Below are 25,134 nucleotides of genomic sequence, written 5' to 3'. Positions count from 1 at the left end.
AGTACAGCAGACACTTGCCTTATGCATGGCTGATCCAGGTTTGGTCCCCTGCATCCAAGATGGTTCCCTGAACACCACCAGGAGTAATTCCTGAGTGCAGATGCAGGAATAAGCCCTCAGCATCTCTGGGTGTGGTCCCCCCTCCAAACAAAAACCAACCAACCAAAAAACAAACTAGGGATCGATATAAACAAAATTGAAAAAACTTTTTTTAGTTTGTAAAAATGCAGGGCAGGAGACCCTTTTAGGAGATGGGGTGGGAGTTGGCTACACCCTGTGGTACATAAGGGCTAACCCTGCCTCTGTGCCCAGGAGTGGCCCCTGGCTCTGCTCTGGAGAGTGCAACCGCCCTCTCCAGCTCTGGGCCCGGAGCGAGTTAATGTGCAGACACCTTACCTTTTCTTCTTGCTTATGATCATGTCAATGGTCTGGAGCAGTCGCCGTTCCAGGGCAAGGATATCTGTGTCGGTCACATTCCTACAGTATGAACAAATAGAACAGTGACTATGGGGGTCGGAGCCTTGTACTTCATACAGATCAGTCGGAAGGACACACGGGCCCCAACTGTGCCCATTTAAGAGAGTGAGAAAGTGGCTACGCTCAGGAAGGTTGTCACTGATATCCGATTTTAGGAAACGCAGTGGGGGGCAGAGCTGAGACTTATGGGGCGTCAGGGAGGTGGCTAGCTCCCTGACAGTCTTTTTTCACTTTTCTTCAGTGACGCTCAGAAGATCTGAGTAAGCACGTTTTTAACGAGGCATTTTTTTTTTTTTTTTTTTTTGCTTTTTGGGTCACACCTGGCGATGCACAGGGGTTACTCCTGGCTCTGCACTCAGGAATTACCCCTGGCCGTGCTCAGGGGACCATATGGGATGCTGGGATTTGAACCCGGGTTGGCCGCGTGCAAGGCAAACGCCCTACCCGCTGTGCTATCTCTCCAGCCCCTTTAACGAGGCATTTTGATTCTACTGCTCTACTCTGGGAGACACTGGCTTCTGAGGCTGGAATGAGTACACGGTGTCCACTAGAAAAATGCTTCAAAAGCCGAGGTGTGGCAGGAGTGGGGAAGGGCAGATTAAAATTTCCCTTTAAAAAACAAATGTAGGACCAATATAAAGGGCAAGCAACATAAATGGCAAAGGTTTACCCAGAAAGAGTTCTAGATCAGTGCCCACAAGAATCCAAGAAAATAAAATCAGTGTCTTTATTATCTAAGGAACGGCGGTGGTGCAAAATGACCAACATTAAAGAAGTAGTGGGGCGAGAGGGGAGCAAGGTGAGCAGGGCGCAGTTACCTGAGGAAGTAGGACATGTACGTGTACGGGCAGTTGACAGCACCGAATCCAGAAAGGAGCGCCATGAGGGTCACCCCAATCACACCGACGCGGCTGATGAGCTGCTCTATGGACAAGATCCCTGGGAACAGCAAAGGCCGACACGTGAGCAGCTCGAAAGAGGCAGCAGTGGCGGTGCAGGGCGGTCGAGGGCTCAGTCACAGCCACACAGCCCTGAGCGGCAGTCAGTCCTGCTCCAGGGCACTTTACATGGTCATGTTTTTTGAAGCTCCCATTCTTTTTTTATGTTTGGTGTTGGATTTAAAAAAATTTTATTTTATTTATTTTAAAATTAAAAAAATTATTTATTGGCTTTTGGGGTCACACCCAGCAATGCTCAGTCAGGGGTTAATCCTGGCTCTGCACTCAGGAATTACTCCTGGTGGTGCTCAGGGGACCATATGGGATATTGGTAATTGAACCCAGGTTGACTGGGTACAAGGCCCTCCCTACTGAACTATTGCTCTGGCCCCCTAATTTTACTTTTTTAATTGAATCACCATGAGATACAGTTACAAAGCTTTTGTTCCATTTTATTTTTAGTTTGCTATTTTAACATGAAAGAAAAGCTATTTTATTTATTTTTTTTGCCGTTGTTAAAAAAGCTTTTCTGCATTTTTTGCAACCCCAGGATATATTCCCAGAAGTGGTATTGCTGGGTCATATGGAAGCTCAATTTCTAGTTTGAGGAATGTTCATATACAAAAAGGCTGGACCAGTTGGCATCTCTACTAACAATGAATGAGAGTCCTTCTCCCCACATCCAGGCCAGCACTGGTTGTTCTTGTTCTTGTTCTTTGTTCTTTTTGTTCTTGTTTTGTTTGAGTCTCTGTGGTGTGAGATGATATCAAATTGTTGTTGTTTTACTTTTTTTTTATTGAATCACTGTGGGACTGATGCTTACAAAGCTATTCATGATTAGGTTTCAGTCATACAGTGTTCCAACACCCATTCCTCCATTAGTGTACATTTCCTGGTACCAGTGTCCCCAGTTTTCCTCCCCACCCTCCTGCCTGCCTCTACTGCAGTCATGTTCTCTCTCTCTCTCTCTCTCTCTCTCTCTCTCTCTCTCCCTCTCTCCCCAGCCACCCACCTGCTGTCATGACTTTTCTGATTGCAAAATTCAGCAATATTTCCAATCCTTGTTTTATTGATTTTTGATGACTTTTTTGGGTGGGTGTGGTATCTTTGGTCACACCTGGCGATACTCAGGGGTCAGGGATAATTCCTAGCTCTGTGCTCAGGAATTACTCCTGCTGGGACTCAGGGGATGAACTAGATACCAGGGATCAAACATAGGTTGGTCATGTGCAAGCAAGGGCCCTACCTGCTGTATTATTATTGCTCCTGCCCCAATCTTTTAGGATTTGAAAAAAAGATTTCATATATTGGCTTCCTCACCACTATTTCTCTAATGTTCTCTTTTACCTTTCCAGTTGCTTTTTTTTTGCTCTACTTTTTGTTCTGCAGGGGCCAGAATTCTTTCTTCTGCTTTTTTTTTTTTTGTGGTCACACCTCGGGGTTCTCAGGGGTTACTCTTGCCTCTGCACCAGGAATCACTCCTTGATGCTAGGGACTGAACTGGGTTGGCTCTGTGCAAGGCAAGCCCTAAAGTAAAGCTTATTTTTGCCCCAGGCGGGCTGAGGATTGAACCCAGAGCCTCACACATGCAAGGCAAGTGCTCTATTGCTGAGCTTCAGCCCCGGGCCCCCAAAATTCCTTCATTTCCCTTGACACATTTTCTTTTGTCTGATCTCACCGGTTTCCTAGGCTCAATCACATGACATTTAGCTGGTGCTATGGACTGATCTAGGACAACCTCCAGGAGGAATAGTATATCCATGCTTTCCCTCAGACCCTGACTTACTATGTCTATTGTCAACTCTCTAGTAAACATCCTTGGGCTGTATATTAGCAACATAAATTTAACATAACCCAAGCTGAAATGATCTTTCTTCCCTGTCACCTTTCTTGGAGAATGACATCACCACACACCTAGTCACAAAGAAACTCTCTACCAAGTCTCTCTCTGTCCTGTCTCTGGAAAACAACAAGCTCTTTTGTACTTCACGATGGCTCTATACCTTCTCACCAGTGTCACTGGTGTTGCCCTTCAGATGACAGTTTAAATACCACTATTTCTAGCTGCCTGTATCAAACAGAATACCCTTCTCTGAATTATTTCTCTTAGATCAATCTGCTCATTCCTGGATGACAATGACCATGATCGGCAATTATTTGTTGATATATTTACCTATGAACTCTTCAATCCTTCCTGTCAGAATAAGCTTTAGGAGGACAGAAACCAACAGCATGTAATATAAATGAGGTACTCATCTTTATGGAGAAGAAACCATGTCTTTGACACATGAAAGGTGTTGAGAGGCCAGAGCGATAGCACAGCAGGGAGGGCATCTGCTCTGCATAAAGCCAACCTGGGTTTGACCCCCAGCATCCCATATGGTCCCCCAAGAGCCACCAGGAGTGATTTCTGAGCAAAGAGCCAGGAGTAACCTCTGAACATTGCTGGGTGTGCCCTCCCCCCAAATAAAAACCCCAAATAAATCAAAAAACAAAAAACCGGGCTGGAGCGATAGCACAGCGGGTAGGGCGTTTGCCTTGCACGCAGCTGACCCGGGTTCGAATCCCAGCATCCCATATGGTCCCCTGAGCACTGCCAGGGGTGATTCCTGAGTGCATGAGCCAGGAGTGACCCCTGTGCATCGCCGGGTGTGACCCAAAAAGCAAAAAAAAAAAAAAAAAACCAAACCCCAAAAAACCTAAAGAAAAACTAAGAAAGAAAGAAAGAAAGAGAGAAAGAAAGAAAGAAAGAAAGAAAGAAAGAAAGAAAGAAAGAAAGAAAGAAAGAAAGAAAGGTGTTGAGTAAAGGTCCGACTGGTAACTAATTTAATTATAACTCAGTACATAAAAAAAAAAATCCCAGGGTTTAACACTGATTATTACATTACAACAACAACAGATGGGGAAAATGTCCCTCCTACTTTAAGGCAGTGCACCTTTATCAACACTTAAAGTACTTTACAGATACTGTCAACTTAATCTGAGCACTTCTATGAAGGCAAATCCCCCCAAAACATTTGTTTTTCCAGCTAACAAATGAAAAGTTTCACAGCATTAGGAGATCTGGCTCTGGCTTCTACAGACTCTCTCCAGCTTAATGTGCTTTCTATGTGGCTTGGATCTTTCCTTTACGAATCGGCTCCTGATTCACCTGGGGTCTGGCTGTGGCTGGGGGGCACTTTCCCAGATGATACTCTCTTGGCTCTAGGTGAGTGGTCGGAGGGTTCTGAGGGAGGTGAGGGGGAGGTGGGTGTGCCTCACAGCGATAAGCTGTGCAATGTCAGGACAGCACTGGAAAAGCTCCAAGAAGCTGATACAAATCTGAACCTTTCCTCTTAGTCACCTGTCCTAGAGGGTCAAGAAAACTGGATGCCAGAGCCGTTAAACCAACTCCAAGCCCGTACTTACCGGTGTGCAAGGAAAACTAAAATGAGCACTGCCTCCCTTGCTTCGTCCCTCCTCATTTTCCTCTGCAGGGTACAGGACAGAGCCTGCACCAAGGGCTGTGGAGAGGCATAGGTGAGAGGCTCATCGTCACTCCTGCAGGTGGCTGAGCATGCTCAGGTAGGCAGTAGAGTGGGGGAGTGCTCGAGGGCAGTCCTGGGGCATCTGATGGGCCCGCCTGGTAAGCACCAACACACTTGACAGTGCATCTGTGAGCCTTGCTACAGGGTCTCTCTCTTCCAAATCTTTCTGGTGACATGGGAGTGGGGTCTGACAAGCAACTCCTAAATCCCCATCCACGATGTTTTGTTCTCCGACTCCTACACTACCCTGAAGAGACTGAATTCACTTCTCATGGAGTCCAGATATAGGCATTAACCATTTATGAGGTGCTAGGTTACATGCCAGGCACTACTTACGGACACAAAGAGACCATTTTTGAGCTCAAGTGGCTTACAGGCAGAGAAGTGAGGGAAGGGAAGCGAAGGGAAGGGAAGGGAAGGGAAGGGAAGGGAAGGGAAGGGAAGGGAAGGGAAGGGAAGGGAAGGGAAGGGAACGGAAGGGAAGGGAGGGAGGGGAGGGGAGAGGAGGGGAGGGGAGGGGAGGGGAGGGGAAGGGAAGAGAAGGGAAGGGAAGGGAAGGGAGGGAAGGGAAGGGAAGGGAGGGGAAGGGAAGGGAGGGAGGGAAGGAGGGAAGGAGGAAGGGAGAGAGGGAAGGAGGGAGGTGGGAGGGAGGGAGGGAGGAAGGGAGGGAAGGAGGGAAGGAGGAAGGGAGAGAGGGAAGGAGGGAGGTGGGAGGGAGGGACGGGGAGGGAGGGAGGGAGCAAGCGAGAAAGTAAGCAAACCAAATTGGATGGAAAATATAAATACAATGAGGTGGGAGCAATTAACTTTTCCTAATCACGCCCAGGAACACTTCTTAGAGGAGCTGCCAGGGGTTCAGTATTGAATGAACAGGCAGTTTCCAGGTAATCAGAAAAGGACTCAACAGCAGGACCCAGGCAATGAGCAAGACTCTGGTCTTGCATGTGATGCTGCGGGTCTGAATGTTTTGGGCAGGCTGGTGTAATTCCTAATTTTCCAGGTCTTCTTCATATTATCTGAAACTTGATAAGTGCTATTTTTCAGTTAGGAATACATTTATTTCATTGATTTTGCTTATTTGCTTAGGCTCATACCCGGCGGTGCTCAAGGGTTGTTCTTAGTTCGGTGCTCAGGGATGGCTCCTGACAGTGCTCAGGGGGCCATGAGGTGCTGAGGAGCAAATCCAGGGCTCCAGCATACAAAGCAAGAACTCCAACCGCCACACTGGAGTTACTTAGTGTGTTGTATAAAACTCGCACATTTCCCCCCATTCTGCAGAAGAGTCTCCCCACCTCTTTCTTCCAAATGCCCTGTGCTGGGGAATGGGTGGACACGTGGGACTACCGATCAGAGCCCATGATTTCTTTTTCTTTTTTCTTTTTGGGTCATACCTGGCAATGCACAGGGGTTACTCCTGGCTCTGCACTCAGGAATTACCCCTGGCGGTGCTCGGGGTACCGTATGGGATGCTGGGATTCGAACCCAGGTCGGCCGTGTGCAAGGCAAACGCACTACCCGCTTTGCTATCTGTGCCAGCCCCAGAGCCCATGATTTCTTATGCTCATTCCAAGGGGTCTTCTTGTCCTACAGAATCTGCAGGGACAAAGTGTCCTCGAATTTCCCTGAAGCTCAGGTTCAGAATGTCACTGTACTGTTGTCAAATTCACATGCCCACGAGACCTCAAGTTCAGACATGAACAAAGTGTGGCTGGGGACAGCCTGAGAGCAACTGGTTCTAGGGGCTGCTTCTGGATTGAAGCTTCTGAGGTGACAATTCCAGTGACTTTTCTCTTTTTGGTTTGGTGCTGTGATACATCGGGGGTGTTTCTCACCATGGAAACTCTAAGCTTGATCTCTTTTCTCACAAATTCTAATGCGGGGCTGGAGAGATAGTTCAGCGGTAAAAAGTGCTTGCCTTGCATGTGGCTGACCTGGGTTCAATCCCTGATATTCCACATGGTTCCCCCGAGCCTGCCAGGAATGATCCCTGAGCAAAGAGCCAGGAGTAAGCCCTGAGCACCACCCAAACACAAAAACAAAAAAAGAAATTCTAATGCCCTATAATCTACCCCTTCCTGCTCTAAATTGGCGAGAATAGATCTATTTCCTATTCTAAGAACTCAGTTAGAGGGGCTGGAGAGATAGTACATTGGGTAAAGGGCTTGCCTTGTAAGAGCCCTACCTGAGTTAGATCCCCGGCATCCCATATGTTCCTTCAAGCCCGCCAGGAGTAATTCCTGAGTGCAGAGCCAGGAGTAACCCCTAAGCATAGCTGTGCAGTCTCCAAACTAAAAAGCAAAACAACTTTGACATAGTAGGATAGTGACACAAATATTCTTTTTAGAAGTTCCAATGTATTATGGCTGAGCTATAATTCCTAGAAAGTTTTTCTTTACTAATTGGGAGTGTCTAGTCATCACTCTTTCCTTAAAACACATACATTCTCTAAAGACAATCTTTGAGCATTGACTCAGAGATCCCTTTGGGAATCTGATAAAAGTTTATGGATTCTCCCATCTCCGAATACACATACAAATGTATTTATGTATTTCCATAATTCTCCATACAATATCCAGAACTTAAATTGGTGTTATTCACTAATATGGTGAAAAATTCCATTCCTGCAATAAAATGATAGAAGTTTGCTTCCAAACCAGTAACTTGATACTTTTTTTTTTTTTTTTTGGCTTTTTGGGTCACACCCAGTGATGCTTAGGGATTACTCCTGGCACTGCACTCAGGAATCACCCCTGGTGGTGCTTGGGGGACCATGTTGGAGGCCGGTGACTGAATCCGGGTGAGCCGCATGCAAGGTAAACGCCCTACCCACTCTACTATCACTCTGGCCCCAAGCTGATATGTTCTAGATGAAGAGAAATTCAATTCAATTTTCAAAATTACTAAGCTACAATCTGCCCCCCTCCCTACCAAATACATACTCACCATGTTTTGGACTGAGAATAGGAAATGGATCTCCTAGTTTCCAGAAGAAATACATAAAGGTCAGCCATAAGAGACAGGAAAAAAGTAGTCGCCGTTTGTGCACTAAGAAAGAAGAGACAAGTCTGTAAGGGTAAATTCATTATGTTAGAGCTCCTTAAAGACTTGGGAAAAGTGAGTCATTGGAAGATGTCAACTGAACCAAGGGCAACACTAGAATACTACATTGCAGAAACAGAAATAAAGTGGTGTCAGGACCGACAATGGAGTCATCCACTTGGTATTTATTTCACGCTGACCTCTTCAGATGCCAACAATCAACCCACAGCTGCAATATCCAAGAACATCCTTCTCATCTATGTGCTGACACGAGGGGGCAAAATACTCACATAGTCGAATGTTGCTTACAATAAAAAAGCCAATGTAAAAAGGCACCATGAACACGAGGATCAGCAGGATGACACACAGGTTCATTTTCCAGTGAAAATAACGGGAGCTGAAATGAATATCAAAGAAATCAGTGGGGACTGGGTAGAAAGAAGCTTTTTGGTTTTTGTCTTTGGGCTACACCTAGCGAAGCTCAGTGGTTACTCCTGGCTCTGTGCTCAGTGGACTATAAGGGATGCTGGGGATCAAACTGGGTTAGCCGTGTGCAAAGCAAACTCCCTACCTGCTATACTATCGCTCTGGCCCAAGAGCAGCAACTTTCATCTTTCATTCTCTTTAGTATCTCAAAAGATCTTGTTCTTTGAACTTAACAGCAACCACACCTCAAGCAATGAATCAATGAAATTGTGACTATCTAGGCTGCTGCAGAGATTAAAATCAAAATTCTGAGAAGTGGATATGATTACTTGGAATTTTGATACTAGATACATTCATAGGCAATATATATTAACATACATACAGTCAGTGGTAGAATGGCTATTGCTTCACTTACCACTAAATATCTTATTCAGACAAAAGTACTTGTGCTGGAGAGATAGGACAGGGCTAAGGTGCTTGCTTGCGTGGAGTTGACCGTGGTGTGATCTTCTGCACCACATGGTCCCTGAGCAAGGTCCCCTGAGCACCCCTGGGAATGACCCTGGAGCACAGAGCCAGAAGTATTACCCAAGCACTGCCTAGTGTAACCCCCCAAACCCTACAAAGCCTTAAGAAATGGGTTAACAATCCCACAACTGCCACCACATAAGCTCATTCATTGGCCCACCTTACAGACTCATGATTAAATCTCAGAAGAGATGTAAGCCAAGTCACAAACACTCATGGATACATTGGTTTCTGGCAGAAAACTCTGGGGTGCCTTCAGGAGTGGGGGTGGACTGAGTCCCTGCCCTGTGGATGAGCCGGCAGCTGCACCCACACAGCAGCCACCATGCCAATGGCCCAATTCCACTGCTTCATGAAACATCTCTGCAGATGTGCCTAACTGCCCCAAATTTCAGGTATGCCAGTTTTTGGGTTGAGAAGTCTGGAGTTGTCTGAGAGTGGGGACAGCTCCCCGAGACCCCCCCCCACCCCCGTACTTCCAAAACACACAGTAGCCACACCCACATCCCACAACTGCTGTCATGGAAACTCATAGCCCAGTTACCTATTCTGGGATCGCTAAAGAGTGTGGCTACATTTGAGGCCTCACGACACCTCCAAACTCTACAATTCTGACATCCCAGTAGGAGCATACCAAATTAGATGGGAAAGTAACATAGATGCCAGCTAAGCTCAATAAACAATAACACAGGAGGCTCAATGAGCAATGAACAGCTTAGTAAACCCTCAGACAAGAACTTAATGACCCCATGGTGAAATATAACAATTTCCACAAATTTTCTTTTACTGAAATATTTTTAAATAATTCAATTAGCCACTTAGTTGTAACAAGCAATATAAAATAAATTATTTTGTGCCTGTGAAGGGGGCAGGCTTGGGGAAGGTTGGAGACCACCAAAATGAGGGCAATGGTGGAGAGAAGGTCACAGTGGTGGTGGGATTGGGTAAATAAAGACCTGGAAATACTTCTTTGGTATTATACTCAATTAAACACATGACTTGTATGACTACCTTTATTACTACATATCAAATACAATTTACTGATTGATTAAAGGTGCACCTTTTAACTTTCATAACAATTCTCCATATATAATTCATCCACTGAAACTGTCTACAGTTGAGTGGATTTACAGCACTCATGAAGTTGTATAACCATCACCATCATCAATTCAGTTACATTCTCAGCTCACCAACACTGCCTGGAACCCCTCAGCAGTCACTCCCTTTCCTCCCAAACTCCCTGGTCCTATACAACCACGAGCAGACTTTGTCTCTAGAAATGTGCCAATTCTGGACACACACAGAAATGGAATCACATCATATACTGCCTTTCCAGTGATGCTGGGAGCCACCCAGACCACATCTGGTAGTGTGGTGCTAAGGAGCAATGCACGGCCAGGAACGGAACCTGGGCAAGGCCACAGCAGTATGTGTTCCAACAGGTGAACTATATGGTCATTTTTCATTGGAATTTTTGACTTAACATAATGTTTTCAAGGTTCATACGTGTTGCAGCACTGTAGCACTATAGCTGTCATTCCATTGTTCATCGATTTGCTCGAGCAGGTACCAGTAATGTTTCCATTGTGAGACTTGTTGTTACTGTTTTGGGCATATTGAATACACCACGGGGAGCTTGCTGGGCTCTGCCGCGTGGGCAGGATAACTCTCGGTAGCTTGCCGGGCTCCCCGAGAGAGACGGAGGAATTGAACCCGAGTCAGTTGCGTGAACGGCAAATGCCCTACCTGCTGTGCTATCACATGAATCAACTTCCCATTCCTTTTTATGACTACTTATTGTGTCCGTATATGCTGCATTTTGTTTATAAATTCATCGGTGGATGGATATTTGGTTTCTTAGCTATCAAATAGTTAATTTATTAATCTTAGTTATCATAAATAGCTAAATTTCACAAAAGTATACAAATCACTAAGTAGATATGTTTTTATTTTCCTTTAGGAATACCTGTAGGAGTGGAATTTTGGGCTCGTAATTTCTAGAGGTAATTTTTTGAGAATTGCTACTTTCCACAATGGCTGCACCATCTTCACCCTCTTCAGCAGTTGTGAGGTCCCACGCTTTCTGATCTTATGAACACTTTGCTATTCCTTTCTGATTACAGTTACCCAAGAGGGTGTCAAATAGCATTATGGTTTTGATTTTTTATTTTCTACTTATTGGCCACTTGCATGCCTTAACTGGAGACAGGGCTAGTGAAATCTTTTGTCTGTTTTTTTACTCAGTGAGGGGAATGCTTGAGGGGGTCAGGGTATACCCTATAGTGCTCAAGGCTTAATCCTGGCTTTGTACTCAGGAATCACTCCTGGTGGGGCTTGATAGCTGATAAGTGGTTAGTGCTCAGGATCAAATGAGGGTTGTCTGTGTGCAAGGCAATCATCTCACCGCCTTTGTTATCTATCAAGTTCCTATCCATTTTTCAATGATATTTTTATATAATTGGTTTAAGATTCCTAATATATTCCAGATAAAATAAGATGTTTTATGTAGTTTTACTCCTTATGAGATAACGTCATTTTATAAAATTTCTGTTCTACTCCTGGGAAATCTATGCACTCTCTTGATGGTATCTTTTGAAACAACATATTTTATTACTTTTCTTTTTTTTTCTTTTGGTAGAAGCTATATTTAGCAGTTTGTGGGGGCCATGTGGAGTTAGGGATGAAATTCACAAATATGAGAAATGTACTTTACCACCTGACCTATCTTTGTTGACCTTATGTTTATTAACTAATCTTCTTTAATTAAGACCTTCCTTATTTCAAAAAGGTCAAAAGGTCAAGTGTGTAAAAAGATACAGAAAACAGAAGTTGAAATGAACTATAAGGAAATATGGACGAAAGGAAATACAATAATAGATAAAGGCTGGAGTGATAGCATAGCTGGTAGGGTGTTTTTGCCTTGCACGCGGCCGACCTGGGTTTGATTCCCAGCATCCCATATGGTTCCCCGAGCACCGCCAGGATGAGTCAGGAGTAACCCCTGTGTATCGCTGGGTGTGACCCCCCCCAAAAAATAGATAAGTACCAGGTACCAGGCAGGCCTGATATCTATTATGAAAATGCATATTACAGCATTCTAGAAAACTGCAATGGGTGGATCATAAATTAAGATTTAGGCTTTCTAATGGACAATGTTTGGCCACACTGTTGGTGTCCAGGGATCAAACTGGGGTCAGTCACAGTTGGGCTTGCCCACATGCAAGGTTAAGTGCCTTATCCTCTGTACTATATCTCTGGCACCTGAAAAAGAACTTTTTTTTTGTAGCATTAAAGCTTGATGCTTTCATAGAGAGCTTCAAAACTCCAGGTTTCCTAAAAATTGCACAAGCTCTCAAAACCCTACTATTGATCACTTTTTTCTTTAGAGTAGATTGTTTTCTACTATAAAGACTGATATAGTAGGACAGTGAAATGAAATGATAGAAATGAACCAGTTAGAGAAATTATGTCTGTAAGAACAAGCTCAATTGCTTAAAGGAAGCATAATTTTATTGATTAATTACTACTGAGTTATCACTAAGATTCTAGTAAAATTTTTCCGATGATTTCATAAAAAATGTGAGGGCAATGACATTATCTTAACATTTTTCCAAAAAGAGGGGAAGCAAACCACAACCCCCCCCCCAAAAAAAAAAAAACCCTAACAACTCAGTGAGTCTCAGAGGGCCATTAACATTGCCTAGAACAACATGAAGGGATATTAGCAGGATATGGTCAGCGAGCAGCTGAGAAAAATAAAACTGCCAGGAACAAAGTCTGGGACTAAGGCCCTCGGCTTTGATCACATGAGTACTTCAGAAAATAATACGACACTTTGCTGTTTCACAATGTCTGTCAAACCCATTTACTAGGTATTTGGGGCCTGTATTGGCTGTGATGGTAACAGTTAAGACTAAGCAAATGACACGGTGAACTAAGGGATTGTTCAGCTAAGGGATCCAGGAATGTCCTCCACTCTAAAGAAAGTGGCAGTTCTCTTCAGGAGGAGAGCCAACCCCAAACTCACTCACCTGCTATTCAGTACGCCTAAGATCTCAAAGATGATGAGCTCAAACATGGTGCAAGAAAATGCGAAAGTCACAGAGAAGATCACCTGTACAACATACTGACGGACCTGCCAAAAGTCAGAGAGACCAAAAGTCACATCCTGTTTCGAACACTGAATCAATAATCTTCTGGCTAGATGCCAATGAACTAATTTGGAAGGAATCCTCAAGTCACCGGAGACAGGAGCAACAAAGGTAATTAGCCTGGTGCTAAAGAAGTAGATGAAAGTCGGTGATGCTTCTGAATCACGGATCACTATTACGACCACCTGCCTGTGGATGAAGAATCAAAGGCCCAAGAAAATGAAGTCTTAGGGTCAGAAGTAGCACTTAAAAGTTCTTAATGTACACAGGTGGGGAAAAGAAAAGTAACAAAAATCACTTACATAGACTAATGTTCAAAGGTTTTCTTCAATATTCTGCAGATTTTAGACTAGTTCTGGAACCTCCTTTAGTTAAGGCTTGAAATAAGAGTAAAACCAGCCTTCAGACATTGACAGTGATTAGGATGTAGGGCTGGCAATGGACACTAAAGGTCAGCTACTGAAATGAACTGGAACATTTCTGAGACATTATAAATTAAATTCTCTCTCAAAGAATAACTATTTCTGTTGTTGATGTATATACTAATATGACTAAAGTCGACATTTACTGCTTCTGGACTTTATATGAGTTGCTTCTTTTCTCTCTTGCTCTCTCTTTTTAAAATCAATTATGCCAAATTGTATATTCTCCAATTTAAGAATTATATAGTACTATTTGGCAAACATTTCCTACTTGGAGGCAAACATAATTTTTCTATTTGTTTTTGTTTTGTGGACTGGAACCTGGACTGTCTGCATATGTGGTGAATGCCTTATCCCCCATGATCTTTCTTTTATGAGGACATTTTTTTCCATTTTCTTCTTCATTTTCAGACAATCAAAATCAGGGGCCGGAGACATAGTACAATGGGTAGACACTTGCCCTGAACATGGCTGACCCGGGTTTGTTGATCCCTGGCTCCTAACCCCCATGCCCTCAGAAAACAATTGACATCATACAGTATTAGCATAACACAGATGACTGTTTTCTTACCTCATAATCTTTAAATAGTTGGCGCATAAAGAAAAGCCATCCAAACCCAAAGAACAGTATCTGGAAGGGAAAGGAGACAGAATGTCAATATGCACAATCTTTTGAGATATGCCATTTATATACTATTTTTTGGTAATCAACTAATAAGAGAACTAATTCATTTCAGAGACCAAAGATGAGATCCACTCATATTGTAAGGTCAAAACTGACGCCATGACAGGCAGCAGAAATCAGCAAAATCAGCTAGGCCTCAGGTTCAGTTACTGGAACTAAAACAGTTTCAGTTTCCCAGCAATGAAACAATGTGTAACTAGCCAACCTGAACCCCCCTGGAATGTTCCTGGGCCCAGCAAGTGTGCAAGTGGGTTGAGTCAATCACAACGTGCCAGAAACCATAGAGAATGTATCCAGCAACCAAAAGCCTATCAGAGTCTAACACAAACCCTAGACACTTGCCAGAACACCTTTGTTTAGAAACTAAGTAAGATTCTTCTGAAACAGTAAGGCATGTACTGCTTATATAATCAAACCCTATATAAACTGCTTGCACTTGAAGGTGAAGGTCGGGGTTGCTATGAAGAGACCATTCTGACAGTGAGATAACTGAGCCCAGTATACAGGGGAATAAAACTCCTTCTGCTTTTGCATTACTGAGTTAGTGTCTTTATCCGTTTCACTGCTTGGGAACGCATAATCCTGGACTTAATGTAAGATCCACTTACTAAAGTCCTCAACAGTGGAAGCAGATGTTGAAATGCTCTTCTGTTTTTTAAATTATCCATGCTGAAGAATGTGTTTCAAGACAGACAAAAGTGAAAGCTGTGGGGCTGGAGTGGATAGGGTATTTGTCTTGTACGTGGCTTACTCGGGTTCAATTCCAGGACGATTCCATCCCATATGGCCCCCTGAGCACTGTCAGGAGTGATCCCTGAGTGCAGAACCAGGAGGAACCCCTGAGCAGTGGCCCAAATTGCCCCCACCAAATAAATAAAGCTGTATAGTTTTCTAAATTATAGAATCATTTTATGAGCTGTGAAATTAGCAAATAAAAAATTTGTCAGGAACAAGCTATCAAACTACCAAACTGCTCCAGATAGATCCAATATCCAGGCTGAAAACTTTGTGGCCTTTACGGAATGGGGCAGGTGAATCCCTTCCCTTCCGGCTAGGCCAGCAGCTGCCACATCTGACCTCCTTGGCCATATGAACGGGCTCAGCTCCACTGCTCCAGAAGGTCACCTCTCCAAACCTCACAGTACTTACAGCCCAGCAGAAGCAGCAAATTTGATGGGAAAGTTGAATAGAAGCTCCTCAAGCTCAATGAGTGAAAACCGTAACATAGAAGCTCGAGCAGCATCAACCAGCTCAGTAAATTTTCAGACAATGACTTTAGGAACACTGCTGTGAGATATAACAGTCTTCATGAGCTGACTTTTATTGATCTATCTTCTCATAATACCAATTGCCATTTTATTGCAGTCAGTACAAAGCAAATTTGTTGTGTGCCTGCTAAGGGGTAGCCTTGGGAGGTGGGGACATTGGTGGAGGAAAGGTCGTGCTGGTGGTGGGACTGGTGCTGGAACATTATCTGCCTGAAACAATTATAGTTATTATGAACAACTGTGCAAATTACAGTGTTAGAATCAAAAAAATGAAAAGGAAAAAATTATCAGTGAAACTTGCTTCCTACAGATAATTTATATCTCCAAGCATTTGTTTTTTTTCTTTTGGAGTTGAGGGGGAGTTAGGCCATACCCAGCAGTGCTCAGGGCTTATTCCTGCTTGGGTTCAGGGCCCACATACAGTGTCAGGAATCAAACTGTGTTTGGCTGTGTGTAAGGCGGTGTGTTCATCACTCTAGTCTTTCCTTCATCTCTATTTTAAGCATCTGAAAAAACTAAGCATACCAACTTCATGGGAAAGGAATTAAAAAAGAAAGGCAGTAGGGGCTGGAGTGACAGCACAGTGGGTAGGGCGTTTTCCTTGCACGCGGTCGACCCAGGTTCGATTCCCAGCATCCCATATGGTCCCCTGAACACTGCCAGGAGTAATTCCTGAGTGCAGAGCCAGGAGTAACCCCTGTGCATCGCCAGGTGTGACCCAAAATAAAAAAAAAAAGAAAGGCAGTAGAAGAAACACTGATATTTGTTTTCCTTCACAGAACTTTCCCTACCACCTTGGCTTCTGTCTCTGTGTAAAGCCAAGATACCACCGCAGGGAGCCACTTGGCCAATTTTGGTCAAGTTGGCATCAGAGATAGAGGCCACAGGACTGTCAGTCTGTGTTCTAAGATGGGTGTATTTTTTGCCAGTAAACAGAACCTTCTTTCTATATGAGAGGACCTCTCTCTCTCTCTCTCTCTCTTTCTCTCTCTCTCTCTCTAATATGACCCCTTTTATTCCTATATTGTTTCAGAAACTGTTATCAGCTACTTGCTCCACTCTCATAATTTCCCCTCTCTGTTGCTTTCCTCAAAGCCCCCTTTGTATTTTTTTGGCAGGTGACATTGCTGTTTTTTTTTTCTCTTTTATGCTTTGCTTTGGGGCCACAACCAGTAGTGCTCAGGGTTCACTCCAGGCTCTGTGATCAGGGATCACTGCTGGGGGGACTCAGGAGCCCATGCATGGTGGTAATCAAACCTGGAAAATTATGAAGGAAATTGAGCGAGTAGCAGATTAAAATCAAGGGCAGAATCATTCAGCGAGCTGAGGATGCCCATAAATGTGCGCCTCACTGCAGAGCTGTGAGGCACCATGGCAGCTTCCAGACTCTTGGATTCATAGTAGAAACAGTATAGCAGCAGTAGAGGAGGCTTTCATACACAGGCAAAAAATCAAGAGAGGATGAGAAAGTAGTTTGAATTCATGAATTTAGAATGAATAGAAAGGAGAAAATATCTCTAGACAATCCTCTCGTTATTACAAATCATTACTAGTAGGCACACTGAACTCAGAGTTCAGAGGCCATGTTTATGTGCCTTACGTTAAGGCAAGGCTGAAGGTCGGCGTTTGGGACTAAGTGCGCTGTGCATAGTGGACACAAATGACTCTGTATCACCGAGATAAGTACCCTGAAATGGTACTTTAGACAAGGAAAGAAAAAGCTGCCTGAAGAAGGGTAAAGGGAAGGAAAAGAGATAAATACCTTTAATAGCTTATTATGGTCCTTTCACATAGGATAAAAATGTTTAAACACATCTTTACATAGTTAATAAAAAAATAAGAATTCAAAATAAGAGGATTCTAGTGCAAGATTTATGAGTTACTACAATAGTAACATCCCAGTAGGAGCACACTGGGATTAGATTAGATTAGATGGCAATGTAACATAGAACCCAACTAATCTAGACTAACAAAATCATTTATACTGAGGATTTAACTAGCAACAACAGCTTAGTAAACCATCAGACAAGGATTTAATGTCCCCATGGTGAGATACAAAAATTTTCACAAATTTTCTTTTACTAAAGTATTTTCTGATCATCCCATTAGCCATTTAGTGGTAACTAGCAATACAAAATAAATTATTGTACTCTGGGGGGAGGCTTGAAGGGTAGTCTGGAAAATGGTGACAATGGTGGAGGGAAGGTGACAGTGGTGGTGAGATTAGTGCTGGAATATTGAATCTTGTAGAAAATAATCATGGTTTTTTATTTTTTTGTTTTGCTTTTAGGATCATGCCTGGCAATGCTCAGGCTCTGCACTCAGGAATTAGCCCTGGCAGTGCTCAGGGGACCATATGGGATGCCGGGGATGAAACCCAGGTTGGTAACGTGCAAGGCAAACACCTTACCCATTATACTATCACTCTGGCCCTTCATGATTTTTAAATATGTAAAATCATGGTGTTCAGGGAGAGTGGGAAAAAGATTTATGGCAAAACTATAGAGGATGTAAAATGCATGCAGAATGCAAAAAATGTCCAATGTTTTGCAAATAAAATTCAAGGTGCACAGTTTAATAATTAAAAATAGTATTTTATTTATTTTAGTTTTGGGGCCACACCTGGCAATGATCTGGGCTTACTCCTGATTCTGTGCTCAGGGATCAATCCTGGTGGGCTCGAGGCATCATATGGGGGTGCTGGGGATAGAACCCAGGTCAGTCACTTCAAGGCAAGAGCCCTTTTCACTGTACTATTTCTCCAGGCCTTAAAAAGAGTATTTAGGGGCTGGAGCGTTTAGTACAGTGGGTAGGGCATTTGCCTTGCACGTGGCCGATGCGGGTTCAATCTCCGGCAATCCATATGGTCCCACAAGCTCCTCCAGGAGTAATTCCTGAGTGCAGAGCCAGGAGTAACCCCTCAGCATTGCTGGGTGTGACCTCCAAAACAAAAACAAAACAAAACAAAACAAGAGTATTTAAAGACCATTCAGAGTTTTGATCCTGGGATATAGCCGACTTTGGGACTGATAATTCTTTTGACTATAGCAAGCTGTAAAGGTGACTTAGATAACTGCTCTTATAAATATGATGCTGACACTGAAAAACTAGTTATAAAAGGAGATGGCTACAAGGCACTGACAGGAAAGGGTACTTTCCTTGGATCATTTCTTCTTCATTCATTTAACAAATATTTACACGTTTGGCAGCTGAAATGTGCCAGGTCCTTGGGGTAGAACGGGGATATACAGAGCATACCTATTGTGCAAAGCTTAGAAATTGCTTTCAAGGAACTTTATGATCTGTATGGAGATAAACAAGGAATTAAAAATGAATGTGATGGTGCTGTTGCAGGAAGTGGGCAAAAGTCATTCTAGAACACCTGGTCCTATGTGGGCAGTCGTCCCTGATGTATATGCCGGGACCTGGGATTAAGTGGGAGTTAGCCTGGAAAAGTGGTGGAATATGGGGAGAGGATTAGAGAGGACTAAGCCCCGAGCACCACCAGGCGCGACAAACAAAAGAAAATAGGAAAAAGAATCACAATTCAAAGCTTCTTAGACTCTGGGACGTGGCTCAGTGGTAGGGCCCTTGCAGACTGCTTGAGTTTTATTCTTGGAACCTCCAGTGTCACAAATGCCCGTGATCTTCTGTCCACTGCACCCCCATGACGTGGGAATAGAGGCAACAGAGGCAGCAATGGAAAGCACACGTACACACTCTCTCTCTCTCTCTCTCTCTCTTCACTCTAAAGTCCCTAAAGGCTATATTTCTGTCACTTGTCGTTGGAAAAAAAAGTAATAATAATTTTAAAGAATTACATCAAATTGTCAGAAGCATGAGGAAGGGCGAGGAGATCAGTAAGTAGGTGCTAGGTGGTGCAAATGCTCGAGGATTCCCCCCAGGAAAGAGGTTAAGAAGCGAGGTGCGCGCTCACGCCCAAGACCCTCCCCTAGATATCTTCTTGGGGATACCCACAAACTCTCTCCTTCTCCCCGGAGCCTGGAAGCGACCCGGAAGCAGCCCCGCCTACGTGGCATCAAGCCCCGCCCCGTCCTGCCGGCGCAAGCGCAGTCGGCGCCGGGAGGCGCAAGCCTCTGGCGTTCGCGTCGGCCGCGCGGGTCTGAAGCCGGAGAGAAGTCGCGGAGGCTTCTCCCAGTGCCGAGGCTCCCACGAGCCCACCCGGGAGGGGAGCGGTCTGCGGGGGAACACGGCTCGCCGCAGGGACACTGCCGCGGTCAGGGAGGGCGCAGGGACCTGGACGTGGCCCTGGGGCAGGACGCAGCGGCTCACCTGGGACGTGATCATGATGCTGGAATCGATGAGGAAACTCATGACGAAGTGTAGGGAGGCCTCGTGCCGCCGCCACGTCCCGCAGCCGAGGGCACGCTGGGGCCATAGGCCCGCTCACACAGGCGGCCTTCGCCCGGGGGCCGCCACTGCCACCGCGGCGCCACAAAGCGACGCCATCAAACTGCGCCCTCGCCGACCAATCAGCTACTGCGCTGGGAGCTACCGGTGGCGGGGTGGGCGGGGCATGAGCGAGGCCGGGGCGGGGCCTCTCTGGGGCGGGGCTTTGGAGCCAGATGAAATTCTGACCTGGACACCCCAAGGCAAGGAGCATCATGCAAGGAAGCGGGGACATTTCTGAAACGGGGAGGTGGGGCCTGAGCTCACATTTTAAGTGGTAATTCCTTTTTGTAATGGTGGTCGCTAAAATAAGATGAATGAGGGTAATTGTCATAAGTAAACCCCAAAGTTAGGCATCGTGTTTTAAATGTTAAAATATATACCTGGTGTCGCCAACCGCAGTTTTAGGTTGAGGGCAGAGTGAAAAGGCAGGTGAGACTTTGGCGAATAGAGGTAACCAAGTAAAATTTGGATATGCAAATAAAATTCATTAGCTCGTTGTACTTAGGTATCCGTGTCTATATGGGCATGTTTGCATTATACTTTAAAGAGGCACACCTTGGAGCATTCTCAGAGGTAGGCCGCCAGTTGAGACCAATGAAAGGAATTGAAGAGAATAGACTGTTTTCCTGTAAAAGACAGGGTGTGGTTCATAAGGGCCCAGGAGATACTTGTAGGAAAATGGTAGATTTAATTCAACACAAGGAATAATTCTGCAAAAGTTTGGAGCTGGGTTAACTTAGGGCATGCCACCTCTCCCGCTTTCTTGTAGCTCCTCAAACTACTCATCCATTGATGAGTGTTCTCAGTGTTCTTCTCAGGGCTTCTTATTTCCCGTCAGGGTTCTAGCTAGTCCTAGTTTGTGTAGTGTCTATTTGCCACAAACTGGCTCTGGAGAGGGAGTCAGCAGTGCAGGAGGGTGGCAGACACCCTGCAAATGAGACATGGAAGGGTTCCATGTCCAGGTTCTTGGAGCTCAGACTGCACCATGAGGGCCTAATGCACACATTCATTCCACAAAAGGGAAGGCTTCTCTCTTAGAATTGATACCAGCTGTGTGAAGTAACCAGAACTACCTAACAGATGCCCAGTGACCTGATTTCAGAATGCCCAGTCTGCTGTGGGAGTCTGAAACTAGAAGACTCTATGGGCCTTGCTGCATGCATCAGGGAAACAGGTTGATCCTATCTACACATAACGAGATCAAGTCTCATAAACCTGGTCATGTTCAAGGCAGTGTGAGTGCAGGACGCTGGGAGAGCAAACAATTGACTTCGGTGTCTTGCTGGGGTGCTAGTGCACCTCGGGAGCTCATTAAACCTGGCACAGTAGAGGCGGGTATACAGTCTTGCAAGTCTCTGGCCAGTGCAAAGCTTTCAGGAATCTTCTTCCATCACTCCTGTGTTCAAGGACAAACTGGGTAACCCAACTAACTGTTAGACCCTGCTTTTGATCGAAGAGGGTGTCTTGAAGTCAGCCACATGTGGTTGATGTGCAGGTGGTTCCTTCAAGGCAGACCTGTACCCCGGAGATGCTGGCCCTCATGCTAAAGTGTCGGGTCCACTCACACATCTCTCAGCTGTCTCCCAGTCTTCTGCAGGAGCTGCTGTCCCCTTCCACTGTGAGGTCTGCTGCTACCTCCATGCTGCCATGCCCCAGGGCCCTTACTGAACTCCATGATGTTGCAGTTCCCAGTCTTTGATTTCATATTTACCAGCATTGTTGAGGATTCATCTAGACAATTATGGAGTAGCCTTTTTAGAGGTTATTTATAACATGATGGATCTCTGCTTCTTCGCTAATTTTTGCTTATTTACTGCCCCCCTTTCCTTCTTTTTTGGATTTGGGGTCATACTCAAGTGCTCAGGGCTTACTCCTGGGTCCACACTCAGGGATCACTTCTGGGAGGCTCAAAGGATTATATAGAGTGCTGGGGATAAAACCTGGGTCAGCCGTGTGCAGGGCAAGTGCCCTACCTGCTCTCCTATCTCTATCCACTCATAATAACTGTTAGTATCTCTTCTCTCACCTTCCAGGACTATAAACACCCTGGCAGCTAACTCTATTCTCCCATTCTCCAATTTATGTGAAGATTGAAACCAGAATTTAGCACTGATACTCAATTCCTCCCACTACTTTCCTACTCATTCCTGTAGCAGCTGCCATGATAGTGGCTGGATAACTACTGTGTTGGCTTTCTTTCTTATTTTTTTTAAAAAACTTTAAAATTTTAGGCTCCATAATTTATTCTGTTAAATTACTGTATAGTTTTATGCAACAATGTTCACCCTCCACCACATCCCTCAATCTTTCCTTTGCCTCTTGACTTTTTCAACTTTTTTGATTCACATGCAGTTAAGTTGGGAATCTTTTGAAAGGTATGCTGTCACCAGTTCCATGGTGTCCCTCTGCTTCCCTTCACACATGGCCATCAGCCTCCCTGGCTGCTGTGTGCTTTCACTGGAAACTTGAATAGCTCTCTCTGGTCAAGAAGCCCTGGCTTAGAATCCTTCCTTCCTTCCTTCCTTCCTTCCTTCCTTCCTTCCTTCCTTCCTTCCTTCCTTCCTTCCTTCCTTCCTTCCTTCCTTCCTTCCTTCCTTCCTTCCTTCCTTCCTTCCTTCCCTCCTTCCCTCCTTCCCTCCTTCCCTCCTTCCCTCCTTCCCTCCTTCCTTCCTTCCCTCCTTCCCTCCTTCCTTCCTTCCTTCCTTCCTTCCTTCCTTCCTTCCTTCCTTCCTTCCTTCCTTCCTTCCTTCCTTCCTTCCTTCCTTCCTTCCTTCCTTCCTTCCTTCCTTCCTTCCTTCCTTCCTTCCTTCCTCCGTCCCTCCCTGTAATATAACGGGGCCATGGTCAGGAGTGCAGATTCTCCTGACCAAGAGTACCAAGATGACCAAGTGTACAGAAAAAAGAAAAGGTACTTTTTTGTTTCAGAAAGGACCCCCCTCCCCCCCTACACCACTGAACTGTGACCAGACCTCAAGCTTTCCTAGTGCCCACAGAGAGTGTTCGGGGTCTTTTCTTCCTCTGACAGTGCCAGGGCAGCATCCCCACTTATAAATGGAGTGATAACATCTTAAAACCACAGGAGCTACAGTGGCCTGGAGGAAAGGTTGGGGCAATGCTGTGTCTCCCAGGGCTGGTGACTAAAATGGAAGATGTCCAAATGTGTGAAAAGAGGCAAAGGAACCACAGAGACGAGTCGGGATCACAAACAATCTAATTCCACAGAACAGCTGGGCTCACGAGTAAAACTTACCCCGCAAAATGGGAGCTCTGAGGGTTAAACCTGGCTTGTCTGCTCTTTGGCCCAGTGATTTTAACATGATGCATTTCAAATTTAGTTAGCAGCCCGAAACATGTTGGGTTCTCTGAAAAGTCTGGATTCCATTCTTAACAACCTGCCTGGAAGTGTCAGCAGCCCTGAGCCTCAATCTCTCAGGCATTGAACAGCCCCCCAGCACCACAGAGAACACCCAGTATGCATCTAGTAGGCAGTTGAACTGGGGACCCCTCCCACTCCTTCCCTGCTGTATCTGGTGACATGTCTGCCAGGGAAGTACTGGCAGGGAAGAGAGGGGCTATCTGAGATGGGTAGAGCCAGGAGGTTACCCCAGTCCTGATCGGAATTCCATGGAGACCTGAGGTCCCCCAGAACTGCTGGGAAAGGGGCAGGGCAGGCGGGCAACCGAGGGATTCCATCTTAGAGCCCTGAAGACTGGGACGGCAGCTCCCAAGCTCTGTGGTGAGCAGGTGCCTCAGTGGGGCTGGGAGTGAAGGGGACCCCAGATGGTCTGTCTCATCTTGCCCTTTGTGAGCACAGGGCTCCCCTCCTTTCCACACTGGCACAGTTACACGGTGAGGTCATCCGGTCTGGCCCTGCTGGTGGGGCTAGGCCTGCTCAGGTCCCTGGGGACCTCCTGTCTCAACTCGGAACTCAGCGGAGGTGGTGGCTTCTTCGCCTGCAGCTCTTCATCCTCACTTTCCGTCCCCGCCTCAGGGCTCTCCACCTCCCCCACCTCTGGCCCTTCCCCAGGCCCCTCCTCTGCTCTCCCGGCTCCCCGGGGCTCTGCCTGCTTTTCCCTGTCCTCCTGCAAAGGCAGTGTCTCCTGGCAAGCCTGGGACAGGTCCCCAAGGGCATCTGGGCCCACCTTGGCCTCCAACTGAGTACAAGGTGCGGGTGAAAGTGGACTGGTCTCCGCTGTCCCCACCTCGCTCAGGGGAAAGTAGTGGGACACGATTTTCTCCTCCTCCAGGAACCGGTAACCCTTGGCTTTCTGGACAGAGGAGATGGCCACGGAGTGCAGAGACTTCTCAGAAGCGGTCCCTGGGGACTGCGGCACTGGCCTCTTGAAGGCTCCCCGGACTCTCTTCAGGGCCAGATGGCCCAGCTCTGTGACATTGAGGAGGAGGGACACGGAAGCCACTGACAGCATGAAGAGGACGAAGATGGTTTTCTCCGTGGGCCGGGACACAAAGCAGTCCACCACGTTGGGACAGGGCCACTGGTTGCAGCGATAGAGGGCCAGGACGCGGAAGCCATAGAGCAGGTAGTGGCCCACCATGAAGGCCACCTCGAAGAGGGTCTTGAAGATGACGTGGCAGACGTAGGTCCTCAGCAGGGTCCCCTCCAGCCGCAGCCTCGGGGCTCCTCTGCTGCTCTGGCCCTCGCGCTTCTGCTGGGCGCGGAGCAGGTGCAGTGCGTGACCCACTAGCACCAGCGACGGCGCCGACACGAAGATGATCTGCAGGACCCACAGGCGCACATGGGAGATGGGGAAGGCGGCATCGTAGCACACATTCTCGCAGCCCGGCTGCTGCGTGTTGCACACGAAGTCGGCCTGCTCGTCACCCCATACCAGCTCAGCTGCTGTGCCCAGGATGAGGATGCGGAAGACGAAGAGCACACTGAGCCACACCCGGCCCACCACCGTCGAGTGCTCGTTCACCTCCTCTAGAAGGTTCCCCAGGAAGCTCCAGTCGCCCATCTCTCAGCCACCTGCAGGAGGGGGGAAACAGGTTGAGCGCCCCAGTGCAATCACAGCTGCACCCCAGCACCCCGAGCCTTTGCTCCTTTCTGGGCTGCTGGATCTGGCACCCTGCCGTGGTATCTGTGGAGAGCCACCTCCTTGGACTCTGAGGCCAGGCCCCCTGAGACAGTCTGCTCCCACTTGGGTCCTCTCTCAGGCTGCACATGCCAGGCCATAGCCATTCTTCCCCTGCCCCAGGGGCTTCCTGTCCTGCCTGTCCCCCCCCCCAACCCACTCAC

At 46.2% G+C, this 25,134-nt stretch overlaps 2 protein-coding genes across 3 annotated transcripts in view; both read right to left on the bottom strand.

The window, feature by feature from the left end:
- Positions 1-19,996, bottom strand: part of GPR89A (G protein-coupled receptor 89A) — a 30,387-nt gene extending 10,391 nt beyond the window's left edge. The window contains exons 1-7 of one of the 2 annotated variants that reach the window (XM_004619228.2): positions 19,755-19,996; positions 14,080-14,139; positions 12,967-13,070; positions 8,272-8,378; positions 7,886-7,987; positions 1,296-1,416; positions 397-477 (exon numbers count right to left, since the gene is read on the bottom strand). In XM_004619228.2, the coding sequence (XP_004619285.1) occupies positions 397-477; positions 1,296-1,416; positions 7,886-7,987; positions 8,272-8,378; positions 12,967-13,070; positions 14,080-14,139; positions 19,755-19,796 (617 nt within the window). In that variant the 5' untranslated portion in view covers positions 19,797-19,996. Of the gene's footprint in view, positions 1-396; positions 478-1,295; positions 1,417-7,885; positions 7,988-8,271; positions 8,379-12,966; positions 13,071-14,079; positions 14,140-19,754 lie in introns of those variants that run through there. The other variant, XM_055139404.1, reaches the window with a different exon arrangement.
- Positions 19,997-23,716: 3,720 nt separating this feature from the next.
- On the bottom strand, positions 23,717-24,853 carry GJA8 (gap junction protein alpha 8). The gene has a single exon (XM_004619167.2). It carries the CDS (start codon positions 24,851-24,853, stop codon positions 23,717-23,719), a length of 1,137 nt encoding a protein of 378 aa, XP_004619224.2.
- Between the last annotated feature and the right edge of the window lie 281 nt (positions 24,854-25,134).

Source organism: Sorex araneus, chromosome 5 (assembly GCF_027595985.1).
Source record: "Sorex araneus isolate mSorAra2 chromosome 5, mSorAra2.pri, whole genome shotgun sequence".
NCBI lineage: Eukaryota > Metazoa > Chordata > Mammalia > Eulipotyphla > Soricidae > Sorex > Sorex araneus.
Note: the sequence above shows the minus strand (reverse complement) of the source record. Positions and strands in the feature narration are given on the sequence as shown.